Below are 22,616 nucleotides of genomic sequence, written 5' to 3'. Positions count from 1 at the left end.
GGAGAATGAAAATGATGTGATAATTTCAAAATTTTGATTGCATCTAAATCAGTAGGCTTGATTTCCTCTGTTCTCTCTAGTCTGGTCTACACTGTTGCAGTGCGGGTTCCTTTCACAAAACGGCTGCAGGTAATCAAGCCTACTAAATCAGCTGAGGGGTCTTATTCACCTATCAGTGAACTAAAAGTACTTATTATTTTTAATGTACAGTATTTTGTCTTTATTTATGTTATTTATTTCATGACAAAGAATTTGTGGGCACTGTGTACAATTTATTATTACTTGGCTATTAATGATCCTCTTTCAAGGCCTGGTCTGAGTTGCCATTAAAGGTACTGTGAAATTTGGGTGGCAGGGAAGCAAGACTAGGGAGTTGGGGCCCAGGAAGGGGGCCGTCCTGGAGGGGAGTACAAATCAGGTGGTACTGGGGACAGCCACCCTGGAATTAAAGTTCCACACCTGCCTACAGGGGTGAGGCCCATATTATTATAAGGTTAAGTCTGAATACAAGCCAAGTGGCCCATCAGGCCGGAGCTTATCCCGGTTTCTGTAGCATGAAGCGACTAGGAGTATTTCTACTCCCCCCTGGATGGGATGCTAGTCCATCGCAGGGTTACCCCCAGCATTAAGTTCGCCGGTACCCATTTATACACCTGGGTGGAGAGAGGCACTACGAGAGTAAAGTGTCTTGCCCAAGAACACAACACAATGTCCCCGGCCAGCGCTCGAACCTGGACCACTTAATCCGGAGACGAGCGCACTAACCACAAGGCCACCGCGCCTCCCCCATATTATTATATTAAGTATATAAATAGAGCTATCTCGGTCAATTTGCAGCAGAAAAACTTGAAACTTGGTAGGCTAATAGTTCTATGGGCACCACACCTACTGCTATGAAAAATTATGTTCCCATGGAAACTCATTCTTTTCCAGTCCCCATCCATCTGATTTCAATATGTTAGTGATTTTCAGCTTGAAAAACATCAAATGAGGCCACAAACTCAAGCTAACATATTTATATGCATATTTTTATGAGACACCATTAGCAAAATTTAATATCAAAATGGAATGCCAAAGATGGCCAGAAAAGCCTGCAATATTGGGGAGGTCTTGAACCCAGTATGTTGCCATGGTAATAAAACTGTTAAGCTTGTATTGTGGAGCACATTTAGTAGAGTCTTACTGCAAAGGATCAAACATTTCTGATTCAAATTGGCTGAGATATCTCATATTTCGTCAAAATTTGGTTGAGTGTAATTTGCATATTTTAAAAACTTAAATATCTCTGGAACGAAAAGAGATATTTGAAAATAATAAACACCATTTTTCTTCTCTTACAGACTACCTGTTTATGTTTTAAAATGGCTTAGATAGGAAAGATGCAATTTTCGTCATAGTACCATTTTACGGAGTGCTGTGGGTTGGGTTATTTTAGTTCAAGTACACAGTCAGAGCAAGAGAGAAAACAAACCTTGTGATCTTAACCACACTTGTGAAGTTTGCAAAGAACGGCCTGTTGAGTCTTGGCATTTGCAACAGTAATAATTGCCTTCCTCTTTATATTTTCACCACAAATTCCGCCATTTTCTGGCATGTGTGGTCAAGTGGACTAGTTTCTGCATGTGTATGTGGGTGTTAGCTATTTTTGCAACTTTTAACACTCAAACAATTATCATTCAACTCTCTGTACAAACCATAAACACAAACCTTCAATTACACTTTTCATTTTGAAACTGGAGATTTCAAAAATCAAAAAACAACCATAACATCAAAAACCGCACACTCGCACACTCCATCTCAATACAGTGAACTTCTTAAGCTTCTATTTATTTTAAGGAGCAAAGACACTGCAGTTTTAACCTTTCTTAAGCTTCTTGTTAATGTAAACGAAAACCAACAGCTACACGTGAGATAATTTACTTAACATGTAGGCCTTCCAAGGTGTATATAACTTTCATTCTCTAAGTGACCAGCACGTACAAATTTCTGTCACGGGGAAAGAAATATACAGATGTAATTGGGTAACGCTGCATGAATCATTCATCGTCTTCTGAGGGTTTGTGCTCACGCAGTCCTCCACGAGCCTTGACCTTTCTTTTAGTAAACGTTGTTCTCTGTTTCTCTTCTCCTGCAGAATCAGAGATCGGCTTTGTGATCTCTGAAGATACAATGTCTATACCCTTTTCTAAAGCGTCTTGTTCTTTTAAGTGTTCAAGGCAAACTGCATCCCCTGGGGAGTGAGATGTCTTTTTCGCGGGATGAGCCTGTAACTGTGTTTTAGGTGTTTTAGCCGGAGATTGTCCTATAACATACTCAGGCATGATATTGACACCATCAACAAGCAGGGACTTCGGGAGAATTTCATCCACCTCCATTTTGTGTTTGATGGCCGATTTTGAAAAAACGTGTTTCTCGGCCATCGCTACGTCGGACTCTAATTCCACACTTCTGTTGGAATTTTCCTTTCTTTTACGAATTTCGTCCATAAAGGAGAGAGCAGCATGTCTGTTTAAGGCATCACCAGTCAGCGTACCAACGTTCTTTTCAGTTCCGTCCTCTTCCAGACTATACTTTGTCCATTTTTCAGGGTGCAAAACGTGATCTGGAACACGTTTTGGTGCACGAGCTCCAAGTGGTTTCGATTCTGTTTCGCTCTTTTCAGTCTTTTGCTCAGGTTCAAGCTTGTCTAGACATCCAAAGATCGAATTACTACGACCTTGGAAATCTGAATCGCCACCAATTCGAAGAAACCCGTCTTTTTTCTCGGTCATTTTGGTCAATGAACATGAGTCCGAGACAACTCGTCCGACATATTGGAACGAACAATAGGTTCCAGATTCCTCTCTGTTTTTCCACTGCTTGGAAACAAACCACGGGAGCCTCACTCTCGTGTGTTCTAGTTGGCAACCAAAATGGCGGACAAACTCAAAATATAGACAGAAAATAACATGGCTGAAACGGTCCGTTCTATTAATGTTACTGCCGCGTTTCATTCGCAGCTTAATACTTTATGTATCCGAGAATTCCCTTGTGGATATGGTAGTTGGGTAAACTTAAATATTTTACTTGCTGTTTGGTACTTCGTCTGCATGGAGAAAATAGCAGACATGTTAGGATGTAATAACATTGAAGACATGTTTCATGATTTTTTTCCCCGGATGATTGTTAGTGGAATCAGGCCTATATAACATTTTAATTGTAAAATACTAAAAGACCTTTGTTTTTCTTAAGCGAGCTCAAAACTTGAGCAGTAATGTAAGCCTGAAGAGCACAGGTACCTTGAAGCTTGGATCATCATCTGCAGTTATACCAGCAATAATTCCAGGTTTGAAACTATTGATTTATTTAATGGGTCTAGTGGTTTCTTAAGTTTTGAACTATAGGTCATTTTTTACTACAATACAGCGACTCTTATAACCAAACTTCAGATTTTTTATTTGTTTTTGAATGAAACTTGTTTCCAGATCTTCTCTCTCTTTGAGAGCGATCCACCCCACAATCAAAACTGGGCTAACCGATAGTAGGCTTGAGAAAAGCACAAATGTCTACACTCTAGCACTATGCTGGCGGGAGGTTTCAGCTCGTAGTGCCGTTGAGAGCTAGGCTTTGCCCTTTAGCCGACTTGTCTGATCCAATGCGGGTTTTACTGCTGCGGGGATAACTTAGGCGTTGGTCACACAATGGAAGTTCGCCTGTCACACCTATCGCAGAGCAGCAAGCCCCCTTTACGCCATTTATTATTGTGTGGTTTTTGTGTTCATCTACTACAAACGTTTGAACATAACTGTCTAGGAACTGCAACATAATCATATTTAACAAAAAAAGGTGTGCTGCAAAGGGTGTTTAAACTATGACCCTTTTGAGGATGAAGCAAATCAAAATTGATACCTGATATAAGGCCCAAACCCGAAAAATTGCACCTTATTCAGGGGGAAAACAAAACTAAGAATGGTGTGAATGGGTCAACTTTATTTCATTTCTGTATCATAATTTTGAAAGTTAAGCATCAAGCATAGAATTTGTTTTTCAGGTATGTATGCACTGCAATTTTAGCTCATACAATTTAAGTACCCTATCTAAGGATAACAACAAGAACACAATACCAACAGGGGCAAAATTGAAACCCTATTTAAGGATAGAGAACCTCATAAACCATACCCTATTCTGCAGCACATATCTATAAAGCTCATCAATGGGAGTGCCCCAGGAGCGAAGGAAACCCTTCTTGGGGTAGGCTGCTGCATCCTTTCACTATAACTCTGGACTGCATAACCCATTAAAACTGAGATGTTTCAGCTGTACCTTAAAGGTGCCTTTGTTTAAGATATGTTAAACATGTATAGGTATGTTAAACATGTCTTTTAAATAGCAAAATAGTTAATTTGCCAACCCTTTTCTGTAGTTTAGCTAGTAAAATCCCTACCCTATAAACCTTCAGTCTGTAAAAGGTGCCCTTCATCTTGATTTTAAATGTTCTGAACAGAACATAGTGCCCAGCTAGAGACAGTTGAGAGTCTCCAAGAGCTGGCTGTGAAGTTGCCTTATGATGTGGACTGTACCTGGAGTAGTGAAGCTGAGAGCTTGCGTGAAATTGCTGTCAAGACACCTGATAAACTTACAGAAGCCTTTATTCTAAAATTCTTCAAGTCACTTCGAATTGTAGATAAAAAGGTGAGATCATATGCAGGACAAGATGGGTTACTTGCTTTATTAAAATAGTAAGGTTAGGATAAATGACAGGGCTCGAGACTAACGGTAGCCAACTAGCCACAGACTGGTAAAAATTCCATTTTGGCTAGTGAAAATGAAAGTTTGTGAGCACTGGAAGCCCAGAGGAAACCAATAAAAAGTTAATTTCAAATTTTTCACAAAACGAAATCGAGTCAAAGTGTCCAGAATTTAAAACATCGGCTGTATCATATATAATTTACTGGCCCAAACAAGAACTTTAAATTACTAAAATACGAAAGAATGATTAACTTTTTTGTTTGTTTTTTTCCCTAGAAAAAGCGACGAACAACAAACAAACTGCTTGCCGCTAATGATAAGTCATGCGTGAAATCCTGTGGAACTCTAGGGATCATGTTTCATGCACGCAACATCTGGAGTTTACGTATGCTTTCAAACAATTAAAAAATTTGCAGTTGTTTGAAAATTTGAATGATGCCTATATAATATCAATGCCTATGTTTGAAACTTGTAAAATGGAACGAATTGTTGTGTTCATGAGAAATCGTGAATCGGCATTTTGAGAGAAAGGAATCAGTGGCTAGTTGCGAAGTTAAAGTTCTGTGGAAATTTCTCACGGAAGCGAAAACTTCAGGTTTCGTTGTTGAGCGGCACCTATTATTATAACATCGATACCTATGTTTGCAAATGTCTGCATCTGGCTGGTGAAAAATTTGTTTTGGCTAGTGAATCAAACCTGTCACTAGCCACTGGGCTACCAAACTGAAAAGTTAGTCTCGAGCCCTGAATGACATTTTGTTTATTAACATCTTGTAGATTTTAATTTTTCTTTTACTTGTAATATTTATATATTATTTTTATATATAATTATTATTCAAAGAATCCTCTTATATTGATTCCCAAGATCATGTTACAAGTTTTTATTCCAGGTAACAGAAATCGATGATGGACTTCTTCAACTTAAAAATCTTAAGCAGCTGACTTTGAGTGCAAATCTAATCAAAAACATAGACTCCAAGAAACTTCCCAAAGGGTTACAGGTATGTTACAGATCCATGCAGTCAACTATTATAATGTGTAAATTATAACATAGGCTATTATGAGCTGAGATTCTACAAATAATTAAATGTAATTGTGATTTTTTTTTAGGAGCTGGAACTTGCAGCCAATCAAATTTCAGATATAAGTGCTCTGTGTGTGTGCCCTCCACCTCTGATTCACTTAGGCCTCAGCTACAATCTGATTTCTTCTATCACAGGACACATGAAGTCAACTTCATGGTACGAATCTCACTTAAGTCAAGCAGTAATATCATCAGAGAGTTCAGACACTATGTCCTAAGTTCCAAATAAAAGTTAACACTTTTGAAATGTAGTAAACAGACATTTAACACCCATATTCTCCTAGGTTAGTCTAGGCCAGGCCAAAAACGTTCTTCATACAAATGGGGCACTTGTCTGTTGCAGGCTACACTCAAGTCCTAGAGCGCAAAATTGTCTTTGCTAGTTCATTATTACTTATATCTGTGTGTCATATAACTTGACCCATTCAAATGTACTAATAAAATAAATCGTCATCTTTGCTTGTTTCAGGCCTCATCTTTTGTCTCTGGATTTAAGCTTCAACAACCTTGCAGATCTATACCACACCATCAATGTGCTCAAGACATTACCTAAACTGAAAAATCTTGTCCTTCAGGGAAATCCACTGGCGGTACGTACTCAAGGACATTTTTCCTTTTACCTTTTCATATATTTTTTAGGGCAGAAATAGGCAAATTTCTCTCAAAGTTATAAATCTGCTCACTTCAAGTTTCCCAATCCTTATTTGGATCACATGGGAATTCATTTATCATTTGCCCTCTAATTGGTAAGTAGAGAAGTGTAGTTTTAAAATCTAATTTTCAGGGAAACAACAGTCAAAAAAGATAAATGATGATGACAATAATCAAAGTGCTCAGCACTTTAGTGCTGCATAATCCTCAGAAGGTATTTTGAAAACATGTATGACTATCAGAACTTAACTATTTTTCAGAAGATTATTTTATTTGTGAACTTTTGAAACTTCTTCATAAGTTAGAGGCAGTTTTGTACAAGTTGTGTGCACAAAGGGTCATGTTTTACCCCTATTTAGTCTGTGTTAAATTTGCAAATTATAGTGTAGTTACCAGTGCTGTTGTAAATGAATATTAAAATTGAAATAGCTTGTTACTTCTGTTTAACTTTGTCGTTTTTTTTAGCTTGTACCAGGCTACCGTGGTTACACAATTGACTCAATTCGTCAACTAACAATTCTTGATGATATCAGAATTTCTGCAGATGAGAAACATTTCTTCAAAGGGCTTTCTAAACTGAAAGGTAATGATTTAAAATTAATGGAGGACTGGTCAGGGTATCTGACCTAGTATCTGACCTGACAAATAATATTGAAATATTATCATGTTGTAGTGGTAAAACTTGATTTTTGTTGACACTGCCATTTTAATGCACTAAACATTTCATTAAACATAGTTAAGTCTCTTCAGCCATTGTGGTAATTTGCTGTAATAAATGATCATCTTGTTTAAGATGTTCCAGTGGATGAAGCTCAAATGATGATATCCATCAAGACAATTAAAGGTGTTAGAATGCCTGAGGAAATTGAGGTGAATACACTCATATTTCTGGCATAATGCTTCCTACTTAGAGATGGTCAACTTGCTAGATTTTGACCTTTACAAGTACATTATATTACATTATAAGGTCTTGATTTAACACTGTACACTACATTAATCAGCACTAGCAAAACCCTGGAGGGCCACATTAATACAAAATGCATATCAGCAGCCTTGATGGTTGCAAGAAAGTTAGTACTGGAGATAAATAAGTAAATAAATAAATTTATTATTTGCTCTGTCTCACAAGGACTGGGAACTACCAAATTCACAAATTTGATTGGCTGAAATCGATATTGAAAGCGGTCTAGATTTTCCCATCTAGACCGGCGTCTAGACCGGTAATGTTTTGCAGTGAGAAAGTTGCAAACAAAAATGCAAAATCATTGGCTATTTTCATCTAACAATATTTATTTATGGAAGTGCCAAAAGCCTGACAAGAACAAAAAGTAAAGAGGATGAGCAAACTTCCTGACCTCAGTCACAGACCTCACTGCGTTCAGTCTGTACTCACAACCTTGGTCAATATTCTCCCATAAAGACCTCCTGCTCAGTCAACATAATAAGAGCTAAATCTCAATTGACCACTCCCCCAATGGGGCTCTTCAGGCTCAATGAAACCAAGTGATGAAACAAATAATGCAAATGAACATACAACATAACATAGATAAGTACATTATATTACATTATAAAGTCTTGATTTAACACTGTACACTACATTAATCAGCAGTAGCAAAACTCTGGAGGGCACCACATTAATACTTTATTAAAAATCCCAACTGGCAGGAGGCAGACCAGTTGGCTATCTACAAGCATAACAGAGGAGTTTAACTAGGGTCTACCAAGAAACAACTCCAGCTTAGTGGTCAAAGCGGGACTTCAACCCGCTGGCGCCCTAACCACTCAGCCACGCTGCCTCCTTGTGACATCTTAGATTTGACAACTTATCAAACCCAAGCTGTCGCCTACTTTAAATAGTCACCATTTTAGTTATATGTTCTAGATAAATTGTCACTACCTAGATTGCTACATATAAGCATGAAATTTAATAAAGGTAATCTATGTACCTAAGAGAGGAATTCTATATAGTACTAATGAAGATGTGATAAAAATTGGGTACTACCAGATGCTTAATGTTGGCATCTCTAAGCATACAGCAAGTAAATAGGAAAATACTAACAGGAATGGAATTTTTGCAACTGGCACTTGGTTCTTGAATACTGGACAGTTACAATGTCTATTTTTTTTTTTTTTTTGAAAACTTTGTAATGAGCATCCCATGGTGTTTAAAGTGAGAGTGCCACTGGGGTTAATAACATGTAATGGCCAGATGAAAATGATAATCAGTCCACAAAGTGGTGTCATTACACTTTTTTATCACTCATATGAAGTAATTGTTACTTCGTATTTCACACAACTTTTCCACAGGATCCAGAAATTAACACTGATTACCCAAAGACCGAACACAAGTATCATGTGGAATTTAAATTCCTCAAAAGTGCAGCCACAGTTATTCTGTGTGAGTCTCCTACACTGTCAATACCCACCATCTCTATCATAGCTGATGACTGTAACAGTGATGGCCAAGAGGAAGGAACTGTTGACAATGGTGATGATCAAGATACTGGTGAGTCAGTCAATTGGGCAAGCTGGGTTGATGGCTCCTTTCTCGCTTCACAAATAGATCAAATGGGTAGAATTAGTGATAGCATTGCTAGGGGAGTTGCAGCAGTTAATTGGGGAGAAAAAATCACCAGCTTGGTTAATGGGTTGTTACTTTCTTTTGTGCTAATTCTGCTGACCAGTGTTTTTCACAAGAGGGGTAACATTTGCCAAAACAAAAAATGTCAACAAAATAGCTGCCAAAGCGATAAACTGATCTTTCTCATTTGGAGTGGAATGATAATTATTGCTCCCAAATTAAACAATACTTGGTATACAGCAAAGTTGGGTGTATAATTTGATTCATTAATAACTTTGAGAGCTTTTAACCAAAGCAGTGCCAAAAATCATGTATGAGGGTTTTATGCTCGAAAAGTGCACCTCTGCAGATTATATGAAATCTCCATGTACTCTCTCATTTTTTCACAGTACTTTTATGGCTTGAACATTTTTATTTTCCATGTAAACACCAAAAAAAAAAGTTCACTTACCAGAATTTCACATCAGATTTGCATCTGAAATTTTACATTGCCAGCCTGCAACTGTTGAATTATTCATGCAGAATGGGCTAGAATGGGCTAAAATGATTTGCACAGCGAGCTTACAGTGTATTGTGGGCCTTCATCCAATTTTTGGAAATTTTCACAGACACAGTCATGTGACCGTAAGCAGCATTAGCATATAGCAGATAATAAAGTATTGTCGTTAATAACAAAATAATACAACTTACAATACACAGAATACTATTTTCAAGTGGCTAGTTAGTCATCACAAAGATGTTTCTCTGCATAGGTCTGTTTCAAGCAGTTGTAACAGGAAGCATGCCGTGGAATGAAGACGGGATAGAACTTGACTACAACAAGAACTTTCACACATGTCTACTGGTCCCACTGCGGGACTTTATTCAAGATGGCATTCATTTTACTGTGATAAAAACCAAACATATGTATGTTTTGGAGGATCCTAATGCACTACAGAATATGGAAACCAAGCCGCCAGCCTCAGCAAAAAGTAAAAGCTGCTGCTATTTTGAGCAGAATCCAACTGTTTGTTATGTAAGCTACAAAATTATTTCAGAGAGTACTTTGCAGATACAATGACTGGATCAAAGCAGTATGACTGTACACAGCAGTGTGGTAGCTATTGTTAGGACTCATCAGCATGAAGTGGCAGGCTCAAAAAACTGCTTTGAACTCCATAGAACATGAAAGAACCATGGCTCTTGCTGATATGACAAGTTTGATAATGCTTGCAAGTGGTTGTAAAGAATATTATTTAATTTATGGTAGTAATCACTGTGTAAAAGTTTCTTGCAATTGTTTTCACTCATAAGGCCGACCAGGAAGCAAGATACAAAAAGCTCCAAGCAAGGACAAGCGTAAAGATTCAGGAAAGGGAAAGGACAAGGTTTGTGGACCAACGTGATTTCACTTAAATGGACCACAATATGTTGTTATTAAGAATAGACTAAAAATATGAAATCCCTCTCCATGTTTAAACGTAAATGTACATGCAGGTAGTCTCTTCTGAAATGTTTCAAAACTATTCACTCTTTCTAGGTCAAGGATGGAAAAGGCAAGAGAAATAAACAGGAAGACATAGAGTTGTTTGAGCTTCCACGAACACATTCAATTCTTGGTTCCTGTCAAGTTCCCTTGGCTTCATTATTAGAAGGAGAACTTGAAGTTGAAACAGAGTGTGTCTGTGAAGGAGGAGAAGAGACTGGGGATAGTGTCAAGAAAGATGGAGGGTCCGGTGCCAAGTCAGATATCAGTGAAAGAAAGAAGACAAATAAAGGTCAGTATATGTTATCCTTGTGAGGCTGTACGTTAGTTAATGTGAATAGTTTTAGCACAGTAGTTTCAAGAATCTCCATCTCTTAAAAACAGTCTTTTGTGTTTTTTCGTAGATCCTGATAAAGCATCCAAAGGCAACCTGCGAGCAGCTACTCCAGGAAAGGGCAAAGCTAGCCGGGGGAAGTCAAGCAAGGATGACAAGAAAGGAAAAGAAAAAGACAAACATGAAGAAAGTTTGGAAGATGAGGAAGATGCCACACCTCTGCCACCACTGACAATACAAGTACACATTAAGCTGCATTACTGGAAATCAGCCAGAGAGGCTGCACAAGAGTTCTTACTACAAGGTGTACCCAGCTCACATAGTGAGCACAACTAGTTTTTGTCTGCTAGATGTCGCTCATATCCTCAACCACACAAACATGTTAACTCTCTCTTGTTTTTGTTTTATTTGTTTCACAAGCAAGACTATCAAAAAGAAGATTTGTTAATACAACATAGTTATTTACATGTGTTTTATTTGTGAAGTGTACATAAACAATTACATTAGGATGGAACTGTATATGTACATCATTGAACCAAATATTTTTTACATAAAATACATGTATCTCAACTGGTGTTTGCTTTCGAAATATTATACTATGGCACCATCCTAATTGTCTGCAATACAGTTGCCATCCTCTGATCTGTCAGTGACAGTTCTATTAGTGACCACTAAATTGCCATACATTCGAAGTTCTTTGCTCAATCATTAATTTGTAAACTACAATACATTATACCGCATTCTTTAAAAGAAGATATCCAAAACTGTTTCTGAAAACTATGTCTGTTGTGGTCAAACATCTTCATTGATTTATAAAGTTGTAAGTCGAGAGTGAAATTTTGGCACCTCAAAATGAAAATCCCACTTAGCTGGTTTGTCAATAACACTGTCGTCAAGTTTGAGAAACTTCATGTACAATTTAGGTTTGAGGCATGCATAAATAAAATGCGACATCAAGTCTAGCAAGGATTTCAAGATTAAAATTATCACTGGCTATATTCTTTTAAAAGTCTTCCAGCAACTACAAGTCTTTGAATTTCACTTGTTCCTTCATAAATCTCGGTGATTCTGGCATCCCTGTAGTACCTCTCAGCTGGCATGTCAGTGACGTATCCCATACCACCAAGGATTTGGATGCACTAGGGAAAAAAACACTTTTTAATAAATGGATGCAGTTTTAATTCTTGTTGAAGCTTCAGTCACCGTCAATTTGAGGCTTACATAAGAAAAAAAGTTCTGCAAACCAGAAAATATGAGATAGAGAAAAAGTTTAATCTAAGGTCTTACAGAAAACCATCATCTGGGGAGATGGGGTAGATGTACAACCAAATTCTCAGAACTACATTGAAAGGAACTGTATTCAAATCCATACTGAGAATCCAAAGTTAGAGCTTGAAATGAAAGAGGGTTATATGGGTCTGACCATGGAAATTTTGTGGCCAATTCAAAGTCTGAGTTGCTTAACTTATTTGGTGACAGGCAGCTTGGTGGTTGGGTTATAGATGAGTCTTTCATTGAAAGGTAATAGAAAAATTGGGAATACCTGATGTGAAAGATATGTTGCAGCTTCAGATGCTGCAAGTTTTGCCATTGCAGCCTCCTGTCAAAAGAAAAGTTGTGATTAACATAGCTAAACGAAATTTTCATTAACATTAATTTTATGGTCTAACATAGACTTTCTAAAAGTCCTTTCCAATAATTCTTTCCTGGCCTGTCAGTTTCGCCGTTGGAAAGGATGACCTCTCGCGACTTTGTCACTCAAAGAGTCAAGGATTAAGAAAAGGTCAAAAGGTCCCAAGGTTGACTTGTGGCAAGTCTAGGCCTAACACTCCTTGTAATGCAATGAAGAAAAACAAAGATCACCTAAGGAATGGTTCAGTCCTGATTGTAAACATCCACATGCGATGACTCAAATCAACTTTACTCATGCATAGTACCTTAATGAAGTTCTCCCCTGCATCTTTCAGCATTGCGGCTTTCCAAGTCAGTAGCCTTGCACTTTGTAACTTAACTTCCATATCTGCCAGCTTCGTCTATAGTGTATGGTGTAAGGACAGTCAATAAAATGCAAAAACAAACAAACATACCAAATAAACCAATGATGCACAAGTTGGAAAAGGGGTAATACCTGAATTGTTTGAAGGCTAGCAATTGGCTGACCAAAGGCAGATCTATTTTGTGCATAGTCAATGGCACAATCCAAGGCAGCCTAAAATAAAGACATCTCTATGATTGTTTGGCATTTGTCAAGGTAAGTTGTAACAACATTGCATGCCACTTATCTGGAGAGAACAAGTGACATTCAGCTAAAACATTCATCCATCATGTTTATAGCTTTTTCAATGCTGGATGCAAGATATGAATGAAAAAAAAAAGAAACCAAAATACCTGAGCTATGCCTAATGCTTGACCTGCTATACCAATACGACCTCCATCAAGTGTGCCCTGAAAAAGGAAGTAAAACAAACACCATCCTGTACTGAGAATACTTAATGTACATAAAGGCATTGGAAAGGGACTGTCAAGTTCCTGATTATAAAAATCAGAGAATGTGGTAGAATGGTTTGGACATTTTGTTTAGCTATAATTATGTTTAAAACTCGTGCAAAATTACAAAGTAACTGTCAGAACATGCTGAGCACATAACTCTACATCTTAACCATTGCACTCTCATGGTAAAGGCACATAGCAATTGTAACAAACACTGTCAATAGAACATGCATTTCTATCTATGGCTAAGTAACATAATCATTACTGGCAGAGTTATAAAAGGAGGAATGGTTTAAATATGACACCTCCAGTCTTATTTTACTGAAATATACATTACTGGCATTCCTTTCTGTTTGAGGGTCAAACAATTTGTCAATATATAGCACACTCTCTTGACTGACAGTTTGGCATTATCCACATGAAATGTTCCACACAAAAAAAAGTTACAAATAAAAAGTGTAAAGTTTACTGACCATTGCTATCTTGAAACCAAAACCTGGCTCTCCTAGAAGATTTTCTTTTGGAATGCAACAGTTTTCAAAAATAAGAGAGCATGTAGAAGAAGCTCTTATTCCCAGCTTATCTTCTTTCTTTCCCAGTGTCAGCCCTTCAGTGGGTTTTGGTACAATAAATGCACTAATTCCCTTGTGTTTCTTTGACCTGTCAGTTGTTGCAAACACTACTGATGCATCAGCTTCATAGCCATTAGTGATCCAAGATTTTGTTCCATTTAAAACCCAGTGATCTCCTTCTAACTTAGCAGTGGTCTTAGCGGCACCAGCATCACTACCATTGTCTTAAATGTAAACATAAACATTTAAGTTACATTAGGATCAAAGATAAGTCTCTTTTAAAGATAGATGAGATGAGCTTGATGACTTGTTGTTGCCAGCAAATAACTCAACTCCTGAGGATAAAGAACCTAAGCAGTTAAAATCCCAGTCCCTGTTGCTGCTATGATATAGAAGAATGGTTTGTATTTTAAGTTGTGCATTAGGGAAGTTATGGATGCAAGTGGGAATTTGGAGAGCACTTGAGTAATGAGAAGTTAGTGATTCTCTTAGCTATGCCACAAGCTACTCAAGGTTATGCTTCTCATATTGCTCTCTTAACACCCATTAGGGAAGTTAATGGATGCAAGTGGGAATTTGGAGAGCACTTGAGTAATGAGAAGTTAGTGATTCTCTTGGCTATGCCACAAGCTACTCAAGATTACGCTTCTCATATTGCTCTCTAAACACCCATATGCATCCACTTCTAAATGCACACAGACATCAGGATCCCAGAATTATGAACAAATATATGTGTTAGAGTCACATTTACTCGCAACTGAATACATGTATGCTAAGGTAGAAACACGAAAAATATACATTTGTTTGCAGAGAATGGCTATGATATGTTTAGAAGTTAACAACACAAGTGCAGACCAATTTTCCTGCTAATTAAACCTTTTGTCCTGAGAAGTTGATAGTTGTAGTTGAGGACAAATAAAGCTTTTCTCTTGACGATCAAGCACTAAATGCATGGTAAACAAAATAAATTATTTCTCAAGGTACCTGGTTCACTGAGAGCAAAGCAGCCAATTCTTTCACCAGAGCAAAAAGGTGTCACCCACTTTCTCTTCTGCTCATCTGTTCCATACTTTAGTATAGGACCAAGGTAAAGAGACTGAAAATAGATCAGTATAATAAATCAAGGTTCTTCGTGATTTCGTCAACTGTTGGACTTAAGTATACAGGCATGACAAGATAGCATATTATTAACAGGCTCTGGTTAAAAGAACCTAGAGCATGTTTCCTTACCAGTGACACCCATCACATATGTTACAGGTTATAAGTTCACCGAAGAACAATGACTGAATATTGTTTTCTTTCTTCTCTCTTTTTTGGTACACTTTCATTGACATCTGTGGGATGCGCAGTGGCCTCATGGTTAGTGCGCTCAACCCTGGAGCGAGCAGTCCGAGTTTGAGCCCTGACTGGGGACATTGTGTTGTGTTCTTGGGCAAGGCACTTTACTCTCACAGTGCCTCTCCACCCAAGTGTATAAATGGGTACCGACGAATTTAATGCTGGGGGTGACCCTGCGATGGACTAGCATCCCATCCAGGGGGGAGTAGAAATACTCCTGGTCACTTCATGCTACTGAAACCGGGATAAGCTCCGGCCTAATAAGCCACTTGGCTTGTATGCAGACTTTACCTTTCATTGACATCACATAGTATGCCTCATACTATACTCTTAGAGATCTAGACAGAACCTAATTTGCACAGTTCGCATCTGTAAAGGGTCTCTAAACTTTCGTCTAAAGAAAATTTCATTTCCATTAAGAGTTTCTTATATAATGCTACATACTTACATTATTTACACTCATTATGACTCCTGTTGACGCACAGCCCCGGCTGATTTCTTCCATTGCTATGGCATATGCCAGATAATCCAATCCTGAACCTCCTAATGATTCTGGAACTTCCATTGACAACAGGCCCAGTTGTCCAATTTGTTTGACCTTTTTAATGCAATTTTGGACAGAGCCTCATCAATTTCCATGTAGATTTAGAGTTAAATGAAACACCACTGGGGATTACTTTGGGGTAAAACTGACTGATAGGGGTCTGGACATCCTGCCTACCACACCCCCCTGACTACCAACTCTTTGAGCTCTTTACATGTCACATGTGATAAATAATTTGAAACTCTTTCCTATTTCTCCTGTCCTAGCCACCTTGCGAGTTCTGTTTCCTATTCATATTTTCTGCTGCCTATAGACTTCCTGCCCATTTGCCTCTAGTGTGGATGGCTGAAGAGGTTGGGTTAGGTTGCTGTAAGGGGTGGGTTGGGGGTGGTACCAAACTATTGCCTTTTCAGAGACAAGGTCACTAAAGCTCCGGCCTGATGGGCCACGGCTCGTATACAGACTTTACCTAACTACCTATCTGACTGGGTAATTTATTGTGGTTCGGCCCATATCAAAAATCACTAACCACAACGTTGACGTGATTACTCAAGTATTGCCGTATAAATGACAAGAACATGCATGTCGTGTTCTTTACCTGCTCCTCTGGGTATTTGTGCTCTTTATCCAGACTCGCGGCAATAGGGACGAGTTCATTATCTGCGAAATCCCGACATGTTTTCCTAAGCATTTCGTGCGTTTCAGGAAGTTTAGCGAGATTTGATACATGCCTTCGTGGTCTTATGATCCTTTCACTTGTTAGCCGAGGAAAAACACAGAAAATGTAACTTTTTGGAGAAGTAAAAGAAGATATTATTTTTCGTGACATCGTTGTCGCCATCTTTGTTGACCTTTGGAGCCAGGCCAGACTGGATTCATTAGGTGCGTTGTGTACCAATACATATGATGTCCCCAACAAAGGGTGATGTAATTTGCCTTCAGCACAGCGCAGTTGCGGTTTTACTGTTGGAAGTTTGAGCTTATATGTGCGAGGTGATAATAAGCACTACACAGTATGTTTGGCAGAAGATTTATTCCAAAGATCGCCGCTTTCTTTCCAACGGGAACCATGAATAATTCGATTTCTCGGTCAAGAAACGCATGGCTACTTACGGGACAATACAACAAGTATGCTAGCAGCGCGAAAAGCAAGCGTCGGTCGAAGGACAGACTATGTTGGAAGTGCAGCGCTATACTCAAATCAGCAGTGGAGTTCTTCTGTCCTTCTTGTAACATAATTCAAAGGCCATCAAAGACAGCAACGTATTTTGAGCTGCTGAACAGGTGAAAGCGATTATTTGATGACTTGTGTGTCACATCAGCCAACCCCCCTGCTGCTGATGGGGGGGGGGGGACCACCACCACTGCAAGCATCAAGGAAGTCATTTAGTGGTTCAAATCTGCACCAATCCTGTTGAAACGCTCAAAAAAATGTTTTCCAGAAAATACTCATACCACTCCTCTAGAAACTTTTCTTTTTGGGGGGCGGGGAGGAGGGGTTAGGATGGGGGAGGTTGTAGACCTCTGAACACCCCTAACCACTTTGGATACTTCATACTTGCCCTTGAAAACTTTGACTTTCTAAACTCCCATTTCCTTGGAATTTCCATTGATGCTCCTTGTACTAGGTAATGATATGTTGACAATAATGTTATTCTCTTGATGTAGCCCCAAAACATTTGACATCAACACAACACAGCTGGCAGAGGAGTATAAAAGACTACAGTGGAAACTACATCCTGATAAATTTAGTGACCTGTCAAAGGTATTCTATGTTATGAAGATTAATTTACATGAAGGTTGTTTTCAAAATGTTGAAATTACAAACTTGGTGCCTTCTCAGATCCCAGGGCAATAAAACAAAAGAAACCACATTAAGAATGAAGAATGTGTAAGATTCTTCATTTTGTCCTGAATTTCAAAGCTAAGTTACAATTTTAAAGTTTTGAAAATTACCTGAGATAATAAGGTTTTGTCCTTGGGACAAGAATGGTGTAGTGATGGGGATGCTGATTAATCCTGCAAAAACTCTGTCACAGAAAATCTCTATACCCCTTCCACAGAAAGGTTTTTAGTTTGGATCCCCTATCCCTTACAAAATTACAGGTCATCTTCCTTAGCTTTTCTTTAAGAAGTCTGCTCTTGAACATTCCTCTCTGTTCTCAAAACTCCAATGATGGATGTCAATGTTGTGATTTTTCAGGGAGCAGGGATGGCAAAGTAGTGAGAGTGCTCACTTCCCCCCCAGTGTGGTCCGGGTTCGACTGCAGATTGGTGCTATACGTGGGTTGAGTTTGTTGTTGGTGCTTGCCTTACCCTGGGGGTTTTTCTCCAGTTTCTCCAGTTTTCCTCCCTCCACAAAAACCAACATCTCTAATTTCCAATTGGATCAGGAGAGAGGACCTGCATGAAAACCAGCTGAGGCTGATATGGCTTCCTCTCTAAATATTGTGATTTATTTTATATTATTTTATTTATTTATTTACAATTGCAAAAATTAATTCCCAAAAATACAAAGAAATTATTGATCCATAAAAATTAAACTCAGGATACAAAGATTTCTTGCCACACGGTAGTATGTAGTTTATTACTGTCAATATTGACAATGTTTTAACCTTAACAGAATGAGAAAAGCTTATCTGAGGAGCAGTCATCGCTGGTAAATGAAGCTTACCATACTCTTCTAAAGCCACTCAAGAGAGGCCTGTATCTTGTAAGTAACTTTATTAGTACTTTAATAGCACATGCTTAATCCTGAATTTTGGATACATTTGAAAACACACCTTTGTAATGAGAATGTTTATTCCTAATCATTCACATGTTATTTGAAGAGGTGGGAAAGGTAGGACAGTTGTTAGAAGTTGAGTAAAAAAAATGTTTAACCTAATGCCCCCCTGCCTTCCCCTACCCCCCCCCCCCCTTGAAAGAGTGGTATTGTCTTAAAATGCTATTTCTTAATTTGAATTTGTTTTCTTGTAGTTAAATTTAAATGGTGTACCTGTTACAGAAGATGAGGCAACATCGACAGATGTAAAATTCTTGAATGCAATAATGGAAAAATATGAACAAATTTCATCAGATGAGGAGAAAGCAAAGGAAGTCTATATTGAAAATACTGGTAACTGTTCTCATGTACCTTTTAATGCAAATACCTTTTAATGTTCTCATGTACCTTTTGATGTAAAAGGCCACTAACTTCATGTTTTGAATTTTACCGGTAATCCAAAAATGGTTGGAAATTATTCTTAAGCCACTTAATAATTAGTTTTGATGTTCATTATTTACATGGGCAAGTTATTTACAGTACAGAGAGGCTGCAAGTGTTAAATAAGTTGAGTGATAGAGAGCAGTGGTCTATTGTCCATTAATGAGGGATTCATTAGTCAGAGTAAACATCCTTCTTTCCTGTATAAACCAACGTATGGATCATTATGTTCACCGAAGGAAAAACTGTTGTCTGTTAGTTTGCCCTTCATTCAGTCCATTGCACCTGTTTTGTCTCTTTGTTCTGCTGCTATATAGCCATAAATTTTATATTTTCTTTTCAGGAGATCTGAAGGAGTGCCTTAAAAATGTTTCAAGTGCTTTTGAGAAAGGTGAATAAATCTATTTGAGAACTTTGAAAAAGTGTTAGCATTATACCATTTAACGTTTTGTATTGATTGAGTCTTGATTAATGCTTACAGGTAACCACAACATTTTATTTTGCTTTGGTCTCAAACCACCTAATAGTAATGATTTTTATTAACATGTCAGTGTAGACCCTCAGACCCTCTTTTAATTGGGAAATTTGATAATTTACTTGAATTGCCAATCAGACTTTGTAGAAGCACCCAGAGTGATTCCAATAGGAAATCTTCACTCGAAAAAAAAATGGCGTGAGCATACACAAGTGTGCTTGTGATTGGAGAGAAGTGTGACGTAGTTTGAAGGAAGGAAACACTGCAAAGTGATGTTGCATTATTTATTTTTCCTTGTTTTTGTTTTAGAACTGTCTACTGTTAATAGTCCTGCGAGCTCAAACCTTCTATTTTTTCCACCTCTCCACATTTTCTGTCCTGACAATCTCATGACAGAGAGTGAGTTAATGTCTTAATTGACAGCTTCAGTCACATTGTTACTTGTGTGACCTGAGAGTGCATCATGAAGGTTCCTGATGAAAAAATCCTGTAGCTTTCATCCAGACACAAAAATTGCCTCCCACTACAATGAATTCAACCTAAAAAGATTTAACAGTCACATGGAATCAGTCCCTTCTGATCACTTACTCCTTCCTGCGGGAAACCGAGCAAGAATAAACGGCTGTTTTTTTGCATTGTGACTTGATAACCGTGTGTTTGTAAAGCCTTGTGCATGCAGAACATCTACCTTTCAAAATAAAACATACGTTATTTAAGAAACAGAAACATTTTCTGTGTTCCCATCGAGTTTTTATTATGTAGTGGCTAGTGCTGGTCGTCTACATAATGGGAACATTTGGGGCCTGTTTACATGGGGGGAGGGTGTCCTGGCTAACCAGGCTACCCGGCTAACCAAGCTACCCTGTTAGGGCTAACTTCTCATACGTTTCTTTAGAAAACGAATTGTAGCGTTTACATGCTAGACAGGGTAGCCCACCTACCCGGGGCACCCTGTCTACTTGCCCGTGACACCCGGCTAGGCGGGACAGCTTTTTACCATGTAAATGGTTCGTCCCAGGCTATCCGGGCTAGCCGAGGTGAGATAAACCGCAAAAACGTGGCGGCGCAAGGTGAATTTTTTCATCGTTACCATTAACAACAGTCCTATACACTGAAAAGAGGCCACTAGCGAAATGAGCGATAAAAAATTAAACTTGCCACCAAAAAGTTTCTTTGGTCGGCCATTTTGTTTGTTGTGCTTAGCGGCCGCTCAAAAGATAGCCCACGCAGCCCACTCACTGCCCCAGTTAGGTGAGTGGCATGTAAAGGCGGGCTGTGTGTCGACCCTTCTAGCCGTGGTAGCCCAGTTAGCAGGGGTACCCTCCCTGCCTGTAAACATGTCCTTACTTGTTTCCTCGATGTTCTGACGAAGATTTAGAAATATTACTGGATTAGTCAAATCCCAAGAACACTCATTATTATATGGCTAGCTCCGTGAGCGGGCAAGATGAATCAAATCCTGCGCTGTGATTGGCTACCCGAGCGGGCAGGATGGAGCTATCTTGCCCGCTCGGAACTACCCGCCGTGTCCCGCAAGAAAAATTTCCCGAAAGCCATATAATAAATCCTTTATTGACCAAGCTTGTTCGGTCAAGATGGCTGGATATTGGCCTCGTTCTTTTTTTGCGACTCGACTCCGTCTCGGTCCATAAACACGCAAAAAAGAACTTGGCCAATATCTAGCCATCTTGACCTCACACTTGGTCAATAACCCATACATAAAGGGATTTGTCCACCATGCGACATAAAAATCTCAACATGTTTCAATGAAGTGATGTGCGCATGTGAACAGCTGCAAGTTTCAAACAACAAATCAAGGAATTAAGTACCATCAATAGATGCACTCTTTAATCATTTTCTTTCTTTTCAGGTGATATGGAGACGGCTAGGCAGGAGATGGTGAAGCTGAATTATTTCTCTAAAATAGATGAATTTATCAAGGAACGAGAGAGCTGGGACTAATCGATCAGTCACAACAACAAGGCAAACAGTGTGTCCAAACTTGAGGACCGATACCACACATGAAATATAACTTGAAGTGGATTTTACTCAGATAAGGACCAGATGATCTGTCCGGACGGATAATCATTCTGTAGTATAAATCGAGCCATCTTCAGTTCCCCTTAGCCTATGTTGTCGAGAGAGCCGCCATCTCGCAGTTAAAACACTAGATTTTTTTCTCCTAATAATTTACAAGCAACGATTTCTGCGCTCTCATATTGGCTAAGGGTACGTCAGAACAGTGCAGAAAATTGAAGCTGAGTGCAGAAAAAGGAAATCAATTCAGTGCAAAGCGGTGAAATGAAAACTGTTGGACAGATACGGCAGCTTCATGCACAATCGAATCTCGGACAAAAAATGCGTACAAAGAGAATGCTTAATTCAAACTGTGTACAACGACGTTTTAATGCAAACACTTGAAATGTGAAGCATAGCGAGAAGACTAGTTATATATATCTCGAGGGGTAACCGCTCGTTTCGCCCGATGTCAGTTCACCCGGACTACAAGGACTGTAAGTCTGTTCACTCGGACTGAAAGTTTCAAGAACGACATGTTTAAAAGCTTTCTTTCTTTCAACTAAACGAGCAAAAAAGACAACATTTCGGAGCATTGTGGGGAAAATGAAACAAATATACAAAAAATATGCCAGCTCTCGTTTTTTAATCCACTGACCACGGAGCTAACAGTACAGGCCAACCGACCATCCGTTCCAGCGAACTGGATTCGGGCGAACTGACTTTCGGGCGAAACGACCGCAGTTCTCTCGAGGTGAGAAAGACGAGTAATCAACATAAAAGTTTTAGGGACTAAGACGTAACACATTATGCCCGCATATTTTGGAGCATAGTGTGGGTAGAGCATCGTGCATAATGGGGGCATGCATTTTGAAAGAAAACAATTTTTATGTTTTGTTGATATTTAGACCCTTTTAGCTACTAGTCAGTTGTGATAACAGGTTTTTGGGCCGCTTAAGTTGTTATCCTTGTTACAACAATCCAGAGGGAAACACGCTTGCAGCGACGGAGTTTGTCAGACTCCTAGAGGACTCGGGATCTGTTACAGCAAAACAATCCAACGGGAAGACAGAGAATACGCAGTTACTTGGGTCCAACTGTAGAGTTTAATCCACTGCCGTACTCATATCAGA

General features: G+C 38.8%; 4 protein-coding genes across 4 annotated transcripts; 2 read left to right on the top strand and 2 right to left on the bottom strand.

The window, feature by feature from the left end:
- Positions 1-45: 45 nt before the first annotated feature.
- Positions 46-2,993, bottom strand: LOC145463266 (uncharacterized). The gene has a single exon (XM_081447002.1). The coding sequence runs from the start codon at positions 2,991-2,993 to the stop codon at positions 2,037-2,039; it is 957 nt and encodes a 318-aa protein (XP_081303128.1). The 3' UTR covers positions 46-2,036.
- LOC145463256 (leucine-rich repeat-containing protein 43-like) lies at positions 2,949-11,186 on the top strand. Its single transcript, XM_081446993.1, has 13 exons — positions 2,949-3,047; positions 3,232-3,325; positions 4,484-4,671; positions 5,619-5,729; positions 5,839-5,969; positions 6,282-6,402; positions 6,929-7,046; positions 7,257-7,333; positions 8,771-8,969; positions 9,797-10,015; positions 10,338-10,411; positions 10,564-10,801; positions 10,914-11,186. The coding sequence occupies exons 1-13, from the start codon at positions 2,949-2,951 to the stop codon at positions 11,177-11,179; spliced, it is 1,935 nt and encodes a 644-aa protein (XP_081303119.1). The 3' UTR covers positions 11,180-11,186.
- A 77-nt stretch (positions 11,187-11,263) lies between these two features.
- Positions 11,264-16,720, bottom strand: LOC145463261 (short-chain specific acyl-CoA dehydrogenase, mitochondrial-like). Its single transcript, XM_081446996.1, has 9 exons — positions 16,386-16,720; positions 15,692-15,841; positions 14,890-15,001; positions 13,807-14,129; positions 13,232-13,288; positions 12,972-13,052; positions 12,781-12,876; positions 12,387-12,443; positions 11,264-11,982 (listed from the first exon to the last, which is right to left on the bottom strand). Exons 1-9 carry the CDS (start codon positions 16,626-16,628, stop codon positions 11,830-11,832), a joined length of 1,272 nt encoding a protein of 423 aa, XP_081303122.1. The 5' UTR covers positions 16,629-16,720; the 3' UTR covers positions 11,264-11,829.
- LOC145463268 (iron-sulfur cluster co-chaperone protein HscB-like) lies at positions 16,686-21,434 on the top strand. Its single transcript, XM_081447005.1, has 6 exons — positions 16,686-17,071; positions 17,456-17,552; positions 18,411-18,500; positions 18,767-18,905; positions 19,336-19,383; positions 21,338-21,434. Exons 1-6 carry the CDS (start codon positions 16,803-16,805, stop codon positions 21,427-21,429), a joined length of 735 nt encoding a protein of 244 aa, XP_081303131.1. The 5' UTR covers positions 16,686-16,802; the 3' UTR covers positions 21,430-21,434.
- The last annotated feature ends 1,182 nt before the right edge of the window (positions 21,435-22,616 follow it).

Source organism: Orbicella franksi, chromosome 12 (assembly GCF_964199315.1).
Source record: "Orbicella franksi chromosome 12, jaOrbFran1.1, whole genome shotgun sequence".
Taxonomy (NCBI): Eukaryota; Metazoa; Cnidaria; class Anthozoa; order Scleractinia; family Merulinidae; genus Orbicella; species Orbicella franksi.
The sequence above is the reverse complement of the archived record's forward strand: the minus strand, read 5'-3'. Positions and strand labels throughout refer to the sequence as shown.

Excerpts from the sequence above, each read along its gene's own strand:
- LOC145463261 (XM_081446996.1), bottom strand. The coding sequence starts at position 16,628 with ATGGCGACAACGATGTCACGAAAAATAATATCTTCTTTTACTTCTCCA. Across the intron at positions 15,842-16,385 it reads ACAAATACCCAGAGGAGCAG|GTCAAACAAATTGGACAACT; the intron begins GTAAAGAACACG and ends TGCATTAAAAAG. Across the intron at positions 13,289-13,806 it reads TTGGTTTCAAGATAGCAATG|GGCACACTTGATGGAGGTCG; the intron begins GTCAGTAAACTT and ends TTCCTTTTTCAG.
- LOC145463266 (XM_081447002.1), bottom strand. The coding sequence starts at position 2,993 with ATGAAACGCGGCAGTAACATTAATAGAACGGACCGTTTCAGCCATGTT.
- LOC145463256 (XM_081446993.1), top strand. The coding sequence starts at position 2,949 with ATGGCTGAAACGGTCCGTTCTATTAATGTTACTGCCGCGTTTCATTCG. Across the intron at positions 5,730-5,838 it reads AACTTCCCAAAGGGTTACAG|GAGCTGGAACTTGCAGCCAA; the intron begins GTATGTTACAGA and ends ATTTTTTTTTAG. Across the intron at positions 10,016-10,337 it reads GCCGCCAGCCTCAGCAAAAA|GCCGACCAGGAAGCAAGATA; the intron begins GTAAAAGCTGCT and ends TTCACTCATAAG.
- LOC145463268 (XM_081447005.1), top strand. The coding sequence starts at position 16,803 with ATGTTTGGCAGAAGATTTATTCCAAAGATCGCCGCTTTCTTTCCAACG. Across the intron at positions 17,553-18,410 it reads AATTTAGTGACCTGTCAAAG|AATGAGAAAAGCTTATCTGA; the intron begins GTATTCTATGTT and ends TAACCTTAACAG. Across the intron at positions 18,906-19,335 it reads AGTCTATATTGAAAATACTG|GAGATCTGAAGGAGTGCCTT; the intron begins GTAACTGTTCTC and ends TTTTCTTTTCAG.